Here is a 20,557-nt window from a genome sequence, read left to right on the forward strand (position 1 = left end):
ATTGTCCCTACTGGTTTTCCATTATAATTTTGAGTAGATGATCATGAAACTGATATTTAATTGAAATGTATGAGGTATTCAAAAGGTCTTAGATTTCTGAAATCCACCACTGCTTTATGTGATACGCTGCATTACTAAACCGATCACATCTCACTGATATGGTGTTTTGACTCACTGACTGTATTCCTGAAAGATTATCTTACAGGGATGCTATGTCCTGAAGTGTTATTGATTTGCATAGATCCACACTGACGAGTCAAACATTTGAGCAAATAGTGTAACCCTGTTTAAAGACATCGAATAACTCAGATGGCCCAGGGGAAGGGGTGGAACCTAAGTTTACATTGAAAATGAACTGACACCAAAAACAGTTCAAGTTGCAAGACGGAACTATCTGGAACTTTCCGGCTCCTTAAAAGGTTTGATTCAATGAGTTGAGGCTGAGGCTGAGGATGTAGCTTTGTATCTTCTTTTACAAATTAAAGTAAATTCTGTTCTTAATTTTTCATCCTACATTGGATAGCTGTCATAAACGAGCAGATTTTGTAATGCCATGTTGAGAAATGAAATGTGCCTGCTGTCGTTTCTTCGGGGCAGAGTATGCCAGAGGTGCCACCCAACTCTAACAGTCTGTCTAGGCTGAGCACAGAGGACATTACAGATGACCACGACACCCAGACACACCAGGAGACTTCTGAGCCCTCGAGCTTGGGTTCTCCACCCCAGAATAAATGTGACATCAAAGGTTTTCTCAGGAGAAATGCTTTTGTTCTCGTCACTGTGGCTGCTATCGTCATAGGTAAGTCTTTTTCAAAATATTATCACTCAAAATTTAACTTCTTTCTGAAGTAACACTGTCTTTTAATCTTACCGTTGAATGGATGTAATAAAAAATATATATTTTATGACCTTTTTGATCGAATCCGAGAGATTGGATAAAATAATGTGAACTGTAATGCTTCTGTGCATCATTGAAAGAATTGCAAACTTATTTGTGAGTGTTGATGACTTAATTTGCCAACTTTCTTGCCATGCCAGCAGTAATTATAGGCAGTTTATGGCATGCAAAAGGCCCCATCATCTCTTCTAATTAGGATCAAGTCACACATACTTTATAGTTGTTTACCTGTTTCTGTTGTTGTTTTGTGTCTCTGTAGTCGTTACGCATTTCTCTGTGTTATAGTGTCCCTTTGTGGTCATTTTGTGTCTCTTTGTTATTTTTTGGTCTTCTGTTAGTTCTTTTTTTGTCTGTGGCTGTTTTGCCCCTTTTTGTTGTGGTTTTGCGTCTCTTCTTGGTCCTTTTGAGTCTCTTTGTAGTTGCATTGTGTCTCTTTGGAGTCATTTTGTGTCTCTTTGTGGTTGTCTTGCCCCTTTTCATATTCATTATGTGTCTCTTGTCGTAAGTTGCTTTTGTCTCTTTGTAGTCTTTCGTGTCTCTTTGTAGTTGATGTTGTAGTTGATGTAAATCTGGGATGAAACTCCATGTCTGTCGGGTTTCTTCACCTGAGTACTTTATCACATTACGGGCATGTTATTGGAGATTGCACCTGTTTTTGTTAGCATAATGCTATTTTTCCAGCAGTGCTTTATTGATTGCACTGCATTTGGTACCTCCTGTGAATGAACCAGTAATTTGATAGACACAATGACATGTTGCTTTGTTTACATTTCTCTGAGGGATTGGCCTGGGCTTTGCTGTGCAATCCTGTAACCTGACAGTCAGAAATATATAATACTTCACCTTTCCTGGAGAGCTGTTCTTACGGATGCTACAGTCGCTGGTGCTTCCTCTCATCGTCTCTAGTCTGATTACAGGTTAGATCCCTGGATGTTACAGTCAAATGGCCCAATTGGGTGGCTATGTGTGTGTATTATAGTGTGTCCTGCACAAGAATATTACCCTCCATGTCATTCTACATTATCAGTCTGCCAACCTTGTAAATCCAGTGATGTTAGTCACTAGCAGATGTTCAGTTTAACAGCATTCCCACAGAATGTTACAAACATCCTCAATACAATGTAATCCAAAACAGCAACAGCACCAATAGCTACAGCCTATAACTCAGCTTTATAAGATTCACATGTTTGGAATTTATTGCTGAGCTTCGATGAATTGCATTGAATTGCACATGAAACCGTGATAAATTATGTTCATGTATGCCGAAGAACAGTGTGTAAGAGTATGTTTGCCATGTTAAAATGTTAATAATTTGCATGATGCAAATATACTAAATATACTTTATATACTGTACATATAGTACATGTCAAACATATTTTGCTGTGGTATTTTAAAAAAACAAACATCTAAAACATGGAGTGACATTCATATGCTTCACCTTATTTTCATTTCAGGTGTGTCATCTGTGAAGTGGAAGACTTCTAGTAAAATGGGGCTCCGGGCTATTTGCTATTACATAATAAGAACCACTATGGCTGTTTTCACTGGCATCGTGCTTGTTGTTCTCATCCAGCCAGGGAAATCACCTGTAGGTGCATCAGCGTCCTCTGGTGGTCAAGTGAAGGCTGTGCAGACTGTGGATGCCTTTCTGGATCTGATCAGGTGCATGCGCATCAAAAAGGATCAATATACTTAATCAAATGTAAAAATTCAGTCTAAGCTAACCATGCTCTGTTTCTTTGCAGAAATATGTTTCCCTCAAATCTGGTGGCTGCTTGTTTTAGCAAGGTGAGATCTGAAGCCGTCACGTTTTGCTTTTTGTCTTTCTCATAATTGTACTTGACAACAAACAAAGGTTTTCTTCTTTTGTTCAGGAAAAAACTGTTTATGCCAAAAATCTTGATGCTGTCAATCTGACCCAAACAAGTAGGTTCAGTAAGATTATCTTCTTTTGACCTCCTTAGTAATTGTGATACATTGTTTTACATTTATTTTATTCAATACAAATGGTTATCATCATGCCTTGTAACGGCATTACTGGTAACCCTATAGATGACACAGTGCCGATGACAGGCACCTCAGATGGAGTCAATATTTTGGGAATATTGGTCTTCTGCATCTCCTTTGGCCAAGTCCTGAGCAGTATGGAGAATGAGGCAAAACCTCTGAGGGACTTTTTTGACTGCCTGAATCAAGCCACCATGCATCTGATCAGCATCGTCATCTGGTAAGAACGAGAAGCTGCTAACACGCAGATGTGGAAAATAATAGCAACATTTCAATAAAGTTTGTAAAATGCTAAAACACAGTATCATCATCCTTGGAAATATATGATGGCGTTTGCCCCCTACAGTGCACCTGTGCTGTGTCACCCTTCTCCCACAGGTATTCCCCAGTGGGAATCCTTTTCTTGGTTGGAGGACAGATTTTGAATCTGAAAGACATCAGAGTTATAGGTCTCCAGCTTACCATGTATGCTCTCACTGTGATCACTGGCCTGGTAATCCACAGCTTCCTCACCCTTCCCCTCATCTATTTCATGGTCACACACAAGAATCCCTTCAGGTTTATGTTTGGTCTGCTCGAGCCTCTCACCACTGCGTTTGGGACGTCATCAAGGTGGGTTGGACTTCCAGTCTTCATTGTTGTTGGCTACAGTTCATACATTTAACTAAAGATGGATCTGGCTTGAGGAAATACGGCACATAACACAAATAAAACAAACTACTGAATCTTGAATAATTATTTGATTACCATTGGTAAATTAATGTAATTTATATGTTTTTTTTGTTGTTGTTTTTTACAGTGCTGTGACTCTACCAGTCAGTATCCGCTGTTTGGAGGAGAATCTCAACATGGACAAACGGGTGACACGCGTAATGCTGCCTGTCGCGGCCACATTGACCATGGATGGCACAGCACTTTATGAGGCAGTGGCTTCCATATTCATCGCTCAAGTTTACAATATGGAGCTTGATCTGGGTCAAATCATCATCATCAGGTATGATTTAATGCACATTGTAAACATCTCTTCATCTTTATAAAATGTAAATACATTCCTTGCATATTCTAGCTATTTTCAAATCAGTTTTCCTGGATGTTTCCTGTGTATGTTAATTATTGGTACTTGTTTATCATTCAAAATCATGTAATTGCAGTATCACTGCCACAGCTGCAGCTGTTGGGGCCACAGGTATCCCCCAGGGCGGCGCGGTATCAATGACGATAGTGTTGACATCAGTTGGACTGCCGCTTGAAGGCATTTCATTTATCATCGCTATTGACTCGATGCTGTAAGTGTCTGTTTGTTTGTTCTGTGATTATTGTGCTATATATTGCATATCTATTTAGGCTGCTTGTACATGTTGTTAAGAGGATAACACAAAGTTACACATATTCTGAAAAAACGTTAGACTTCCTCTGGTTGTGGTCAAGTCACACTCACAACGGAACTTATGCTTGTTGGTAGAGATCGTTTGAGGACAACCACCAACGTGCTGGGGGACTGTATCGGTGTGGGTGTTGTGCAGCATCTCTCCAGACATGAGCTCCAGAGCTCAAGTCCTGCAGAAGAATGCTTTGTGAAAGACAAAAAACAAAGTGAGACCTTCTAACTGAGAGGCAATACCTCAGTGCATTCTTGCAGCAACAAGTCCTGCTGGAGTATTTTTTTGATTCAAGCTAGGCTAATGTTTAAGAAAATGCATGATGGCAGTGCAGACATATATAACTCTTTATTAAAGATGACAAATAAGTTTCTGAAGCGACTGTTTTCCCACCTTGGATTAGGTGTTATAGAATCTGTGTTATTGAAAAGAGACACTTAAAATCCATTTTGATAGCTAACTGTGTAGTTCTTCTGTCATAATCAATAATGCTTCAGTAGACCTTGAAATAATATCACACTTTTGAGAGAAAAATATTTAGCAAATAAATTTGTTCTATAATCTTTTTTTTTTGGTACACCATTTATTTTGACTCCACAACAGAAAAAAATAAAATATACACATTCACATCTTTTACATGATATCACTTCCATCACTGCCATATATTATAATTTATAGATATTTACATATATTACAACGCCACATCTTATATATCACATTACTAATTTAAAGGGCAGCTGGCTATTTATGCACAAAAACCTCAATTATTATTGAGTATTTTTAATGAATATCTGTGCAGCCCGACACCAGTGACTAGTTGATGTCAGTGGCAGCCACAGCTTCCAGCCACCATGTCATTATACTGTTTCAGCACCACATTCTCATCATCATCGAAGTAGAGCAAGTTGATGGAAAAGAGCTTGTCGGGCACGCAGCACGGTGTCTCGATGCCGTTGATCAGCTTCAGAGCATTGATAATGGACTGGACGGTGGCGTGGTTGGTTGGCCTCATGTTCTGACCCAGAGGGAAGGGGCAGGAGCCTTTGCAGTGGTAAGCGTTGTAGCCCCGGGGAGACACGATCCAGCCCGACCAGCCGATCTCCTCGAAGTCCACGTAGAGGGGCTGGCGCTGGCAGGGCAAAGCACCTTCCTCCTCGCTGTGGTCCAGGGAGCGGGCGGTGCGGGAGGATGGACCTGACATTGGGGTTTGGGGCAGGCTGGAAGTGGCTGTGGCTGTGGTGTCATTTGGGTCTGATGAGCAAAAAGAGTCTTTTGTTAGAAAACACAATATTTTATACAGTAGGTTCTTATGAATTGGGGCCTCTAACATTTGTTCTTCCTTCCCACATTGCTCTTATTCAGATGTATTGTCACGCCGACTGAGGAATGTATTGTATTGACAGCCAATTAGCATTGTGTCTGGTAACTGTATGGGAAGAAATGTGCAAATTTAAATGTGAAAAAGATTTGTTTGAGAGAAATAGAGACCTAAATCTCACCTATGCTTTCAAGAGTAGTCGAGCGGCGGCCATCGTCAGTGAAGAGGACCAACATGGGCTGTTTACTCTGGTGGTGGGTGCGTCCTGAAGCAAAGCGGATCAGTTTCATATCCATCATGCTTCCTCCCAGGGTCCGAACCACCACGTGGAGCCCCAGGTTACTGCCTTCATCTACCATCCAGGAGCGCACCTTCATGAAGAAGTTCACATCATTAGTCAATTCAAAAACACATAATTCAGGAAGTTATGTTCAGAATGCACGTACATAAGTTCGTGCAAGCCCTAAAAAGAAGTGAATACTCACTGCTTGTGTGATGGTGAACACTTCCCAACCAGTAGAGTGGACTGGGATGAGTCGAGAAGACAGCAGCTTCCTGCCCTGTGTGTTGTTTCTGCTGGTGTCAAGCAGCTGATAAACGCTGACCTGAATGAGACAAAAGAGATGGGGGGGGGGGGGGGGTTACAGTAATGTCCAACAGAGAGATACTTCCTTCATTAAATTGTAACCATGATGGTATGTAATGTTACGTACCTGGCAGAAATGGTGTCTATTGAATGTCAGTGTTGACTGAGGTCTCAGCTTGAAGAGATGGAGCTCTGCAGTGAGAACCTTCTCAGTACTACCAACCGTGGACAAATTGAACCTGAACTCCACCTGTTCACTGTGCACTGCAATGGATATTACGACATTAGAGACCAGAACAAACGTCATCATACTCCACTGTATACAGTAACCATGCAGTAGCAGTAACAGGCGTGAATCAAAATCTTACATTTGTCAAAGAAACTGCGCACAGTATTCCCCTCCAGAAGATACGGGTCTTTGGTCACACCGTCCACATCAGCAACCGTGTTGTACAGGTCAAGCATGTACTGAGGGGCCTGCTTGTGTCCATGGACAGCAGGGGGGTCCTCCATCCCAAAAACCTCCAAAAGTCTCTTCATGGCAGCTGAGCGTACTTCCTCTGACTCAGTCTCGGCGCTGAAATGATTCTCCAGATAGCTACGTGAAGGCCGTGCAGCGGCGGTGCACGCTAAAGCGGCGAAGCTGATAACAAACAGCATCATGGCTAAAAGTTTAGTAGATCCCTTGTGCGTCGGTGTCCTCGGACCACACAACCGGCCAGCAACTTGGAGTACGAGTGACTGCAGGGTCCTGGAAGCGCGACTTTTTATATCAAATGCTCCCCTTCACTCTTCAGTGCCCCCAAAGCCTTGGTAAACAGCAGTAAAGATGCTATTTAGTCGCAAATGTAAATCACCAATCAGCGAATGTAAAGGGAGACTAATGGCGGCGTAAACAAGGTGTGAACCCGATTGTAGATTTTACTCGAGCCCATTGTCTCCACGTCTGGCAATAAACGCTCAAATAAACTAATTTCAGCCTTTGAAAAAGCTTGATACTTATTGACCAGTGATGTTGTTGTTGTTGTTGTTGTTGTGGGATATATTTCCTCTGTGATGTTCTATGTTATAGCGGAGGAATGTAACGAATATGAACAGAATCCACTTGGAGCTGATCTGTTGAGGAAGTGTACTCACCATGGGAGGTTAACTGCTCCTAAATGAATCCATTAATTTAGAATAATGGTCACAGTGTCTTAGGTGGAAACCAATTACTTCGATAAAGAGACGGGTGTCGCTGGCTACACGTCGCGAGATTTACATAAACTGCTCATCCAGCTGGATAATCACCAAATTTGCAGTTTTGTGGTTTAAAAAAAAAATCAACTGGACTGACCTCCTGATATGGCTAAATGGATGTGGTGCTGAAAAGATTACTGTAACTTCCAGCAATTTCTCTCATTTTCCCCATAATAAATACACTTTTCTGTAATAAATCAATTAAATCATTTAGATATTTCATATATATTAACTATGTAAAAACATTTTTTGAATGTTAGGTGTTCTTTAAGGTTATGTTTGATTCATTCATCAAAGCCAACTCAATCCCTTCCTAGGAAACTGGCTAACTGTGCCATTTGGTTACTTTGATCTTTACGCACAATTACGCACGAGTAAAAGACAGGTTGACAATGAAAAAAGTCTGTTTCCCCCACTGTAATAAACATTTAAGAGATCTAAGTTTTTTTTTCCACATCACACCCTGTAAGCAAGTCATAAAACTCCTTATAGTGTGACAGAAAAAAAACACAAAAGAGTTGTTTCACACGTTCATATCAAATAAGGAGCTATTTACTACCTGCACGTGTTTTCTTTCAAAGGCACGTTTGCGAAATTGCTTAGCTTTTCATATGCTCCTTTCCAGTGATTCTTCAAAGTCTAATTTCGTCTCTTTGAAACTTTAGACTCTGATACTTATTTAAATCAATTTCAGATTTCATTGATTCATAGATTGTCTTCAAGTCAAAAAGACTGTCTGTCAGGCCTCCCAATACTTCCACTTGTTTCTGTTGTGTTAACTTGTTTTCTGAACTCAAACAAAGTTTATGAATTTTTTATACTAAATACGTTTTTTTATAATCATTTAGAATAGGGCTACACATTCGAATGTCTTAAATTTGTTTTGCTTCGGATTGTGCCTTTCCAAAATGTTTTAAGTTGTATTAGCAGTTTCGTAAACATGTTTTGTTCATGCTCCCATGACAAGTCCTCACACATTGTTGTATTAAATTTATTTACAAAATTATCATGTTTACATATATTACATATAATACAATAATACTTTTGGGAAGCAAATTCTTAAACAAATGTTATAGTAGTGGTGGGGTCATCAACGGGCTGTGAATTAGAACTTCTCATGAGAAGAGATTGGAAGTTGTTTTTCCAGTAGAGGGCGCCGTGTTCAGTTTTGGCAAAGACAGGAAGTGATGGAGAGGACGGTGCGTATCTGACCATGCGGGTTGAGGAAGCTGTGGCTCTCGTAGCCCTGCGGAGCGCAGGAGCTGGACTGTCTTTCAGCCCATAAGTGGCAGATTGCAGGATCAGACTGACTCCTGCAAAAGAAAATCGCAAGAACATTAAAATCACTTTGTTAGTTATCTACATTTGGCCTCCTGTTACATTACAGTCATTGAGCAGACGCTTTTATCCAAAGCGACTTACAATAAGTGTATTCAACATAGGTATTCAAGAGAACTACTAGTCACCTGTTGATATGTCTATTGACACAGTGACAGTTAACTTTAGTATGTGAGGTTATTTAATTGTTATGATTGATCATGTTTGTACAGTGACATTTTGGAACTTTTTATTGTCCAATTTAACTACAATAAATCTTGCCTATACGCTTTTAATGACAGTATTATGAGTCTGATTAAGAAACTGCTGATATAAAGGGTTTACAACTGTACAACACACAAAATGAATTCCATGCATTAACCTCTTATTAAACCAGAATGACCTGCTGTTGGGGCAGTGATAACAAACTCACGCTTTCCATCCCCCCCAAAAACAGTGCTTTATTTTAAATTATAGTTGCAAGACCAAAGTTTTCAAAGATAAAGAACATGTTAGGGGGAATATAGAGAACATGTGTCTAAAAAAGGCACATTATATGAAGAATATTTAAACTTGATATAATGGTGAAGCCATGAAAAACATCTTTGGTCTTGCTTTTGAATATTTCACTCAGAGTAAACACCGTATAGCTTCATTCGAGTGCTGCAACATGTTGACATGTATGATGGGGTTACTTTAACTGTAAAATATCAGTTTATCGTACTTAAATAAAAATAATAAGAGGTTCACATTCCTAATGTACCATCTATTTCCTTCATCATATCATTTTACTTTATTTTATGAATAGAGGAGCAAAAATAGTACAAACAAATCAACCTCTTATCGCACACTGTTACAAGTCTGGTATTTCTGACAGGGGGACATATGGTGAGGGAATTAATCGGGGACAACATGCTGAGTGCAGAAAGTGTGAAAACTCACAGGCAATTGTTATAAGAGAGGCAGAGGACGTGTGGTTGTGGGTGTGTGTAGCAGCTGTGTTCATGCTTACCTGAGAAGGCATCGGTTTCCTGTAGTGCAGCCTCCCAAACATCTGCCCACATCTATTTCCTGTGGAAAATTAGCAACACAGAGAGAGGGCAATCAGCTCACAGCTGGTCACAAATATTGACCCAGTTGAGTTGGAGCCCAGCTGCTGTTTAGGATTTTAACTGCTCTGATTCGACACCTGCAGGAGCCATTTGTGTTTGCACTGCGCTCGCACCTTTGGAGCTGAGGAACAGCATATGACCAACTGTGTCAACTTAAATCTAATTATTCATCATGTAAAGTCTGATGTTTTATTGAATTATTTTGATCTTTGTGAGGGTTGAGGATGAACTTTGTAGTAAGTGCATCAAAGTGGGGCTTTTGTGAATGCTAAAAGTTTGAGACAGAATAAAGAGTATAAATCCTTATTTTTAACATGGGCAACAAAGTTGTTTAAATCAGGTTTTAATTTTATTCCCTGAATAAAGTTGAACTAGAACTGAAATCTGCCAGTCTAGCATGTGTATTGTCTTGTGAATAAGCATGCAACCCATCTTGCAGTCCAGCCACTGGCCTGTGGATTAGCTTAATTAAGTGCTGTCTCCCAACAAGTGGCTGATGAATAAAGATACTTCTTACTGTCTGGCACTATAACGAGACCCCTGTTTCCTCTCAACTGTGCTACAAAAGTGAGAGTGTGAAACTGGCATCACAAATGTATCACTCGTCTAGTTAAGTATGCCATGCTGATCAAAGAAGAGATGAAGCATATTTTCAAAGGCTGGATACAAATATAAAGTTGAATTCACACACATTTTTTGTTGTGGATGAACAAGACTCATGATTTATGAGAACTAGAATTAAACGTTTTAGTGATAAATCAGAATTAACACCTACTTTGAGCCTCTCCTCTTTAACTCCATCTGCATGGTGGACTGTTTCATAGTAATACTCCACGTATGGAACCCTGTAGCAGCTTTCCTTCAGCTCACAGGCTGCCACTGTCTGGATCAGGTCCGCTTTGTTGGGGGTTTCCACCAAGGCTGAGTCAAACTGAATGGGCACACAGGAGAATCCCTCTGTGGAGGATTCAAAAAGGAAAAGTTGTTTATGAGCAGGAGCAATAGCTGCGTTGTAATCTGTGATCCAAAGGAAAATAAACAGACTAGCAACATATATAACACAGGATTAGCTTTGTGACCACTCTGATCAATGCGTCTTAGACATCAACGCCATGAGCTGTGGTTTGTTCTGGTGCTGTTAGAGAATAGTGTATATCAGTAAAATTTGGAAAAGAGACCTAAAATAATAAAGATATTTCATTACTGAATCAAACTCATGCATTAACAAATTTCCCCCTGGGGATGAATAAAGTATACATCTATCTATCTATCTATCTATCTATCTATCTATCTATCTATTATATTTAGTCACAATCTAGAAATGGCCCAAAAGTAAGGTACGGTTTCATTCTTATCAGCATAATAATAATTGGTGAATCCAGCAGAGCAGTGCTGCTTTCACAATGGGCCTGCAGTGAATATCATTATAACTGTTGCTGTTATAATTTCATTCTTAGCCCCAAAACATATAATACATTAACACAGTGACACTGCACCCTATGTTGATGTGCAATGAAATAAAAAGGTCAAGTTAATTTGATCTAAATTGAGAGAAAGCATAACAACTCTCGTTCCTGAATCTCCCCTTGACTTGGTTTTGTATGTCCCTGTATAGTTTGTATCTCCATTTGTATTAAATTAAATAGGTTAATCGACCATTTTTCTGTCTGTAGTAAGAACTTGCCATTTGTTTTCAGTCATTTTTCATTTGATTAGCTGCTCACTGTTTGGTTGAGCCCCTCTTCCTGTTTTGATTGTTGTTAGACAGGTACACATACACACACACACACACACACACACACATATACAGACACACACCTGGTGAGCCCTTGGACCGGGAGCATCCTCCTACGTCGATGACCGTCTCATACGGCGTCTCGGAGTGGTACGTCCTCAGTGCGGGGACCCTGATGCACAGAGTCAGCTTGATCTCACATTGGCACCCCTCGATGACCTCCACCTCTCGGGGTCCCTCTAACAGAAGCACCCGGTCCACACGCATGCCGGTCGGCTCACACACCTGGTTCATCCAGCAGGAGGGCAGCTGGTTCAGCGGCTCCGGGCTGTCTGGAGAGGCAGGTCCGCGTGTCCTCGTCTTTTGTAAGGGTTGAGAGTTTTGTTTGGGTCAGACATGTCACAGCATATTTCTGTGTGCATCATTTAAGTGGTGCTACTTAGTTTGAGTGTTTTTTTACACGTGTAGTTGACGATATGGTTTTATTGTTTGGTTCATGCAGAGTTGCCCCCTTATGCTAATCTTAGAATATTAATAACGCTTTTAATAATTAAGTAACTGATTCGTGACGATTCCGTTATAACTTTATTTACACTATCAAGTTTATTTTCTATTGGGAATTGAGCAGGACAACCCTGACGACGATCACAAAGTTACAGCGCGCCCTTGTGGCTCGTGAGGGGAAACTTCACTTACTTTCTTGCTCCTAAGAAATTCCAGCATTGAGGAATGTTTGGAGTATTCCTGCTGTCCTGCTTCATGTGATGGCCTGGATGCTCCCCCGCAATGCGACCTGCACATTCCCACATCAATACTGACAGGACTCTCAGAGATGTCTGTGGAGAGAGAGACACACACACATAATTGATTTGATGTGAATTATTATCTCAAAAATTATTACTTTAAAAAAAGTTATAGTATCGGTTGCTTTTAAATTTCCCTGTTCGTTTGAGAACTCATTCTTTGGCTTCTGTTAGGGGACTATGGCAAATGAAAACATACACATGTACTGATGTAGGACATGTGGTGGTGCTTTACCTTGTCCGATGTAGACAAAGTGGCTCTGTCTTCTGCAGCACAGTCTCTGTGTGAACACGTTTCTGTGATCTATGTGTTTGCTCAACACTACAGTCACTAGAAAACATAGCACAAAACATCAGGGCGTTAACACTGTTGGCATTATAGTTGTTGTAGAGTAAGCATACTTTTTCTTAAAGATGATTTCAAACATTATATTTTCCAAAATGAGCTAATTCAAATCCAAAATATCCCAATATGTTGCATGTTAAACTCAATAGTGCAGGATCCATGTTCCTCAAGGTGTTTTGTGTTTTTTAATGAAATGCATTAATTGCCCGTTATTTAAGCCCAGACAGACATATAAACACACTATTCATTTATTTAAAAAAAATACTTATATGCATGACTATTATTGATCTGGAAAATTTTCATCTTGGATTTGCATGAAAAAAGAGTTCATATTTAGTGAAATGGAAAGTGGATGGACCCCCCCCCCCCCCCCCCCCCCCTTGGGTGCAGCATCGCTCCCTCTGCTACACTCATCTTTACAGTCATATCATAAGGGATACGTATATTTGAGCAGATCTGTGTCTGTCCAGTTAGTGAAAAGCTGATTCTTTACATGTCACAACAGCAGTAGAGAAAAGTGGAAACAGTACTTACAGGTCAGGTGGAGGGCACACAGGAGGAGAAGAAATGGCCCGGATACATCCATGGCTCTAGTCCCAATCTGCTCCTCAGCTGCCAAATACTGAGTGTCCCTCTGCTCACTGATGCCTCTGATATTTATATGGGATCAAGCTTCAGCCCCAAATGTCACCTGGAAACCAGCTCTCAATGTGGTGTGGGGTCAAAAAAAAGTGAGAGCTAATCAAATTCCCATGCTGAATGCCTTGTGGGATGGAGTTCTTACAAGCAGGGCCCACTTCAAAGGAAATCTCTTCAGTTTTTCTGTTTCTGCCGCGAGGGACCCAGTGGCTCGAGTGTGTCAACCGGCCCGAGCTCACCCTAATGAAGTGCTTAAGTAGCCTTGAGCCATTAAAGCGTCGCTCATTCAAAGGCATTAATCATCTTTTATCTCAGGGGGAAGGTGTTTAGCACCTCTGACTTAAAACAAAACCTGGCCCAAACACATAAACAGGATCAGCGTGGGGGCCTGAGCCTCCCCTTCAGAATTCTCCAGCACCTTTGTGTTTATTCAACATGACACCAAATGGCCAGACCTTTCAGAGCTGCCCTTAAAATCTCTGCTTCTTTTTCCTCTGCAGAGGAAAGAGCCAAGATTAAATTAAAATAACATACTTTTTTTTCAGACAAAGTCAATCTCTGTTTAAATATAAGATTCATACATTCAAATGGAAACTTAACTAAGAACACATGTTAACTAGCAAAAAGGCCCAGAATACACTGCAAGTAAATTCATCTAAAAAGGGCAACCTATTCTGTTTCGTTCCTTTTTCAGACATATCCCATTGCATTCTAAAAAGTTTATTTTAAAAGCACAGGAAGACATTTAGACATGTTATAATATTGGCATTATACTGATTCTCCATTCATGTCTTAATAAGGTGTTAGTCCTTCTTTGAAGTGTTGATATGATCCCCTCATTTTCCCCGGGATCAACGGATCATCGTTCAGATAGCCATCAGCACTCAGACACCTTGATTAAGGTGACACCAACAGCAGTTTCAACTGTTGATTGCTTTCATTAAATTACAACAAATCTTATTGTCATGAATCGTAATCCCGGTAAAACCCGGATTAAGTCGTAGCGATTACTTGATTTAATCATGTAGATGATATGACATATTGTCAAAAAACTATAAAGATGACCACAGTTGTTTTTCAAATGGCGGTCCACAAAACTGTAATGTTATTGAAATTATTTATAACTGTGTGGTTTGTTTTGTAAGATGTGAAATACGTTACGTTTTTTAATATGAATTCACTACTGTCATCAGGGGTCAGAGGTAAACAAGTTTAAAACTCATAACCAAAACTAAACGTTGTAAGTTTGATTAATAAAAGGAAATGCCGTGTTATTTCTGGAGCTTTCGATTGCGTGACACAACTTTTTACAATAAAGCCCAGTTGACATATAATTGCCATTTTGAAGGACTTTAAAGTCGAAAAATGGAAATCCAAACAAGTTCTGACAAATTCCTGTGTTGAGGAAGATTGTGCGATACAATTGAAAGCTCCAGAACAGTTACTAAAGGACAATTGTGGTGAGATTGTTTGGTTTCAAAGGTCAAGAATTACCTTTCTGAAACTTTCAAGAATCTTAAACATATCTATTAAAATATTTTTATTTTTCTTGGTGGACATTAAATGGATGATTTGGAGATGTAAATATGTATTTTTTTATAAAGATAATATAACATATTATATTATTATATTGTATACAATCAATGTCACTTACTTTCCATAGAATGGTTTAGCTAATAAATCTCCAAGACATTCAACTGTCTTAGCTGCATGTCTTAGGATAACGTGTATGATATTTTTAAAGATGTATTTCATTTGTTTTCATCTCTTACTCCTCTTCAATCTGTATTCTGGTAGTAAGTGGCTTCTTCTTTGTCTTTTAAAAATCAAGTTTTTCATAACCTAGCAGTGATATAGTGTTTTTTTTGTCCTGAAAAATGAGAAAATCCCCCCTCTATTACAAACATACCTGTTTGAATGCAGCCTCTCACCCAACTACCGTAAACCTTTCCTCAATACAATCCCAACAATCCTCCAACATTGCATGTGCTGAGATGATCACCGAGGCGGTGATTGGATTATACTGAGTCGCTTGTGACATAGACATGCAGCTTATGTATGATGATGGGTGGCAGAGGTTGACGGGAGTGACGTCAGGATGACTGTGCCGACGGTGTGACCTTGTGTCTGTCTGGTGTCATGGTCAGTGTCTGGGTCACTGTGTAACTGTGTAGAACGGTCAGACAGCTACAAGGGTAAATTGACTTTTGTTTTGATTTGCTGGGGAATATGAATGGTTTATAGTTATTATTAGTTACATTTCTATTACTGCTACCATTAATGCTTTTATTATCAATAGTATTCTATTATATCCACTGCTGCTGTTATTTTTAGTAGTCATAATTTTTCCATCATTATTCTGCTTACTCTCATCGCAATTATTTATAATATATGCATTGAATGTGTTGTAATTCTATTAAGTTGTTCATTCTGTACACATGGCATGTCTTGCCCTTCTGTCCATCCTGGGAGAGGGACCCCTCCTATGTTGTTCTCGCGAAGGTTTCTTCCCTTTTCCCCCATTAAAGGGGTTTATTGGAGAGTTTTCTGTGTTCCGGTGTGAGGGTCCTTGAACAGAAGATGTTGCATGCTGTGCAGATTGTAAAGCCCTCTGAGGCAGTTTGTGACTTGTGATTTTAGGCTAAACAAATAAATTGAATTTAATTGAATTATTTGTGCAGCCAAAAAAAAAAAAAAAAGATAAGACTGTACATCCAGTCGTGGCTGCTGGTCTCTTGATGATTAAACATTTATTTATAATGTAAAAGTGATTTACAGCGAGTCTTCATTAAACGTTCCGACCACAGGAAACTGAACCACTTTAACTGCACTTTATAACCTTTCCTCATTCACTTGACCCCTAACAGTATAAGGTCATATGTATTGTAGAAATAATCCTGATCAAGCAAATGCATCAGGCAGCATGTTCATCTCTGGGGCTTAAATAAGCCACTGTAAAGCCTGTCTATTGTCTGTCTGTCTGTCTGGGAGGAGTCCAACACTTGGATTACAGGGCGTCATGCAGTAGTCTACTTGGATTATACAGCAGGAGACAATACAGCAGCATAGGAAGACAGCAGGCGAAAAAGAGCAGTGGTACAGATGGATATCGGAGGAACACCAATAGGGAATTCATGATGCATGCAGATGGTTTTGAATTCACATCATGCTGCTCACATAATTTCTGATCACTTTTTTCCTTCAGTTTTTTGTTTTCGGGATTTCTTTTCTCTCTGTAATTTACCACCTTTTTTGTTTTCTAAAATCGGATTACAAAAGAAAACAGAGTGCCTTCTGGGATACAAATCATGTATTTGAACAGCAGAAATAATGCCATTGAAACAGAGAGTAAGAAGAACATAAAAGGGGAAAAAAGTGAGTACAAACACACATTGAAATGGTAATATTTTATTATTTAGCTAGACTTATTTATATTTAAGGCATTACGATGCAGTAAATAATATGTTCAAGCCTAATAAAGCTAAGCTTAATAAACGTTTCTGTTGCATCCCTTCATTCTTTTCTCCTTCTCAGGGGCTCAGTTAAAGACAACTCCACGTCATGAGGAGATCACCCTGACGTCCCCAAAGGCGGGGGAAAAGTTGGAGACCAAGGAGAACATGACAGTGGAGGAGGAGTTGATGCAGCTCACTGCGTTTGGGAAGGCCTTTCATGATTTGACCCATTCAGAGAGTGGGATTAATGATCTGACATTTGGACGGCGGGTGGGGCTTTACAAGCTGAGAGGAGAGATCGGCTCCGGAAACTTCTCCCAGGTTAGATTGGGGATACATGACCTGACCAAAGGTGAGATGCTGGGTGCATTCTGATGCCAATAAAGTGCATGTGTCCCAGAGTTATTGCCATAAATTTGTCAAAGTAATGATAATTTGGTCTGAAAAGGCCACACTTCTCATATCTCTCCATAAAACATCTGAAGCACCACTGCAAACACTGCCAATGAAAGTGGGTCGTTATATTATGAGAGATTTGTCTTATATTAAATCATATTTTCCATTTAAGTATCATTAAAAGGAATTGTATGTATCTGTGAAATTACTAGTTACCCGATATACATTTTAGTTGGAAACTCTGTTGAATGAAAAAATGAATGTGCAGACATCCAGATTAATTTCATGGAAGACACTTCAGTCAGCTCGGCTCAAATTACACCACTTTGAGTCATTCCGGCTGTCAGAGGACATCTCACCAGCCAGCCATCCACTACTGTCGTCAGTTTTCACAGCCAGCAGCTTGTGTGCAACCAGACGATGATGCTGAAAAGCAGACAGTAGTAGGAATTAATAAAAAGCCGTAGATCAAAGCAAAAAGGAGAAGCAACACTTCATAACATAAGGAAAATTGATTGATAGAAAAAGCATAGAAACAAATAAAGTGTGTGTGTGTTCCTTGTGGCCTCATTGCCCATATCTGTCGTCATCTGATAGAAAGAGTGGCAGTAAAAATCCTGGATAAAGTGCGTCGGGGCAAGCGATCACAGGCGCCTTTTGCCTCAGAAATCTCTTGCATGGAGAAGCTGGCGCACCCCAATATCGTCCGCCTGTATGAGGTGGTGGAGACATTCAAGAGGCTTTACCTGGTGATGGAGTATGCCAGCGGAGGAGAGCTGTTCTCCCGTATCAGCACCAGGGGGCGCCTTTCAGACATGGACAGCAAGCTTGTGTTTTCTCAGGTTGTGTCTGCAGTCAAACATATGGTAAGTCACCAGCTAGTCTTTCGGTGCACGTTGTGAGCAGTGCATGTGTTGTAAAATGAGAGAAGAGATTCCCAATGCAGACTATTTAAACAACTAACTGCTTGACAAGACTTCCTTTTAAGATACGTTTCTAGAAGATATACTTAATATGATATATTATATATAACACTAGAGAATACAGCGTTTCTTGTGACTCTGCATTCAAAGGCTCCCGTACCTTAAACCAGCTGTGCAGGAGAGCTGATTACCTTTGTAATGCCTCAATCATTTCTCTCTTTTCTTTTTTCCCCAGCATGATAATAATATCGTCCACAGGGACCTGAAGGCAGAGAACGTCTTCTACACCAACACCTACTGCATTAAAGTGGGTGACTTTGGTTTCAGCACGTTCTGCTGCCCCAGCGACGTCCTTCACACATTCTGTGGCTCTCCACCTTATACAGCCCCCGAGCTGTTCAAAGAGAAAGGTTACATTGGTCAATATGCAGATATGTGGGCGCTGGGTATCCTGCTTTACTTCATGGTGACTGCCACAATGCCATTCAAAGCTGCAAACACAGGCAGGCTTAGGTGTTGTATCCTGCAGGGCTCCTATGCCATTCCTCCCTATGTACCCGGATCGTGCAAGGAGATCATTGCGGGCCTCCTGAGGCCGGTTCCTGTGGATCGCCTCACTGTGGAACACATCATGGACAGTGACTGGATGAGAGGTATTGAATGCACCGAGGCCTACCTGGCCTGTAGCCCCACACCCTACCACCTGGTTGAACCTTCCCACATCCTCAGTGCAGATGAACTGAATGTAAAGGCAGCGCTGGAGGACCTTGGCATTACTAAGGTTCAAGTCCTCAACAGCAGCCTAGACTTGAAAAGTCCCATCAATGGTACTTACCGGATTTTGCTGCATCGTATCCAAAAGAAGAGGACTGTGGAGGCTGTGGGCTACAGCCAGACTTGCACCAAAGAGTCCCAGAACAGACTCACATGGAGGGCAGGCTCAGATGGCTGCTTAAACAAACGCCAATCTGTGGTCTGTATCATCATGTAGTTTAGTTTCTCAATTGTTCAACATATTGGGAAATGTGCTTATTTGCCGTTGGTTCTGATATGTGTGTGTTTTTGGAGCTTTTTAGTGAGCCAGGCTAGCTGTTTACCCCCTCTTCCAGTCTTTATATAAGCTAAGCTAATTTCCTCCTGACCAAGGTTTTGCTTTCAATTAGTTTTTATTTTAGTTTTGACTCACAGTTTTGACCCTTTAACAGTGTATCTCTTGTTTTAGCAGAGATAAATGGACAGAATCCGATATTGAATAGCTCTGATATCATGAAAGTATCTTGTTGACAAAAGATCTGCTATCACACTAATGCAGGTCGCTGTGATTGAAAGTGTAGACCCAATGGCAAACTCTGTGATCATGTTTGGCTCTCTGTCCACAAAGATAACATTCAAAGTTTTTATTGAGTGAGCTGCAACTAAACCGTCTGAGCATGAAAGAACTTGCACATGAGGGCTGACAATGACCCGGAGATTCCTCTTTCAGTAAAGCAAAGGAATTATGTGGAAACGTCAAAAACATGTTTGTTATAAATGAGCACAATATTAATCAGAAAAAAAGGTAAGTGATAGAATGCACTGGTATATTTATTTTTAATGTATTTTATATTAAAAATAAAATATATGTATACATATATACACAGATTATTATAATCATAATTATTTGTATTACTACTACTATTTTTTCAGGTTTTGTTTCTTCATTTTCCTGCAACGTCGCTTATTTATCTCATTATATTTCACATGTGCAGTATTTTTTTATTTTATTGAAATAGTAAAAAAGGTGTAAAAATGTAAATATCTTAATTTGATCTCACCTCTTGAAAGCCATAATAAACTGAAGTCAACGTTGAATTTGACTGACCTTTAAGAACGGCAAACAACTCACTACGTTCATAGGCGTTACACAAATATACATCACATGTTAGCATGACCGATGATCCTGCAAACACAGTAAAAATAAATGAGTTCCCATGACTATTTTGGGGCTTAGGTTGATCAGTGTAAAATATGGCTACACATGACGTCATTTTCAAATGACTTAGTGGTGTGCAATGCTTTACAACTGCTTTCATCTTTCTTTCTTTCTTGTTGCTCTTTCTACACTCAGAACTCATGATTTATTTCCAAGTCTTTCACACCAAACTTGCACAGACTTCTGTTAACGTGTTTTATAGCCTTCTAAGTTATGAAGATGGCAGAGATACAACATTCGGAAACAAGTCTCTGACATGTCTTTTCATAATTTATTTTCGCTTTCTGGTCTATGTGTGTTTCATCATCCTATTTCCTGTAATTCATCACATTTGTTTTAGTGTAAAGTAATTTCTCCACATGTTGTTTCCCTGTCTCATGTTTCATGTTCAAGGTATTTTCCCCTTGATAAAAGAAGGCTAAAATATCTGAT

General features: G+C 39.9%; 3 protein-coding genes and 1 pseudogene across 3 annotated transcripts; 2 read left to right on the plus strand and 2 right to left on the minus strand.

The window, feature by feature from the left end:
• Window positions 1-600: 600 nt before the first annotated feature.
• LOC142956003 (excitatory amino acid transporter 1-like) lies at window positions 601-4,804 on the plus strand (annotated as a pseudogene).
• Window positions 4,805-5,107: 303 nt separating this feature from the next.
• Window positions 5,108-7,041, minus strand: admp (anti-dorsalizing morphogenic protein). The gene is made up of 5 exons (XM_076098685.1): window positions 6,557-7,041; window positions 6,316-6,452; window positions 6,088-6,207; window positions 5,784-5,973; window positions 5,108-5,535 (listed from the first exon to the last, which is right to left on the minus strand). Exons 1-5 carry the CDS (start codon window positions 6,849-6,851, stop codon window positions 5,108-5,110), a joined length of 1,170 nt encoding a protein of 389 aa, XP_075954800.1. The 5' UTR covers window positions 6,852-7,041.
• Window positions 7,042-8,589: 1,548 nt separating this feature from the next.
• On the minus strand, window positions 8,590-13,326 carry pnhd (pinhead). The gene is made up of 7 exons (XM_076097287.1): window positions 13,275-13,326; window positions 12,630-12,725; window positions 12,288-12,427; window positions 11,675-11,951; window positions 10,632-10,813; window positions 9,757-9,815; window positions 8,590-8,740 (listed from the first exon to the last, which is right to left on the minus strand). The coding sequence occupies exons 1-7, from the start codon at window positions 13,324-13,326 to the stop codon at window positions 8,590-8,592; spliced, it is 957 nt and encodes a 318-aa protein (XP_075953402.1).
• A 3,361-nt stretch (window positions 13,327-16,687) lies between these two features.
• On the plus strand, window positions 16,688-19,144 carry LOC142956799 (serine/threonine-protein kinase NIM1-like). Its single transcript, XM_076098544.1, has 4 exons — window positions 16,688-16,754; window positions 16,914-17,186; window positions 17,828-18,096; window positions 18,389-19,144. Exons 1-4 carry the CDS (start codon window positions 16,688-16,690, stop codon window positions 19,142-19,144), a joined length of 1,365 nt encoding a protein of 454 aa, XP_075954659.1.
• Window positions 19,145-20,557: the final 1,413 nt, after the last annotated feature.

Source organism: Anarhichas minor, unplaced genomic scaffold (genome assembly GCF_050575085.1).
Source record: "Anarhichas minor isolate MPS153535 unplaced genomic scaffold, ASM5057508v1 ptg000024l, whole genome shotgun sequence".
Taxonomy (NCBI): Eukaryota; Metazoa; Chordata; class Actinopteri; order Perciformes; family Anarhichadidae; genus Anarhichas; species Anarhichas minor.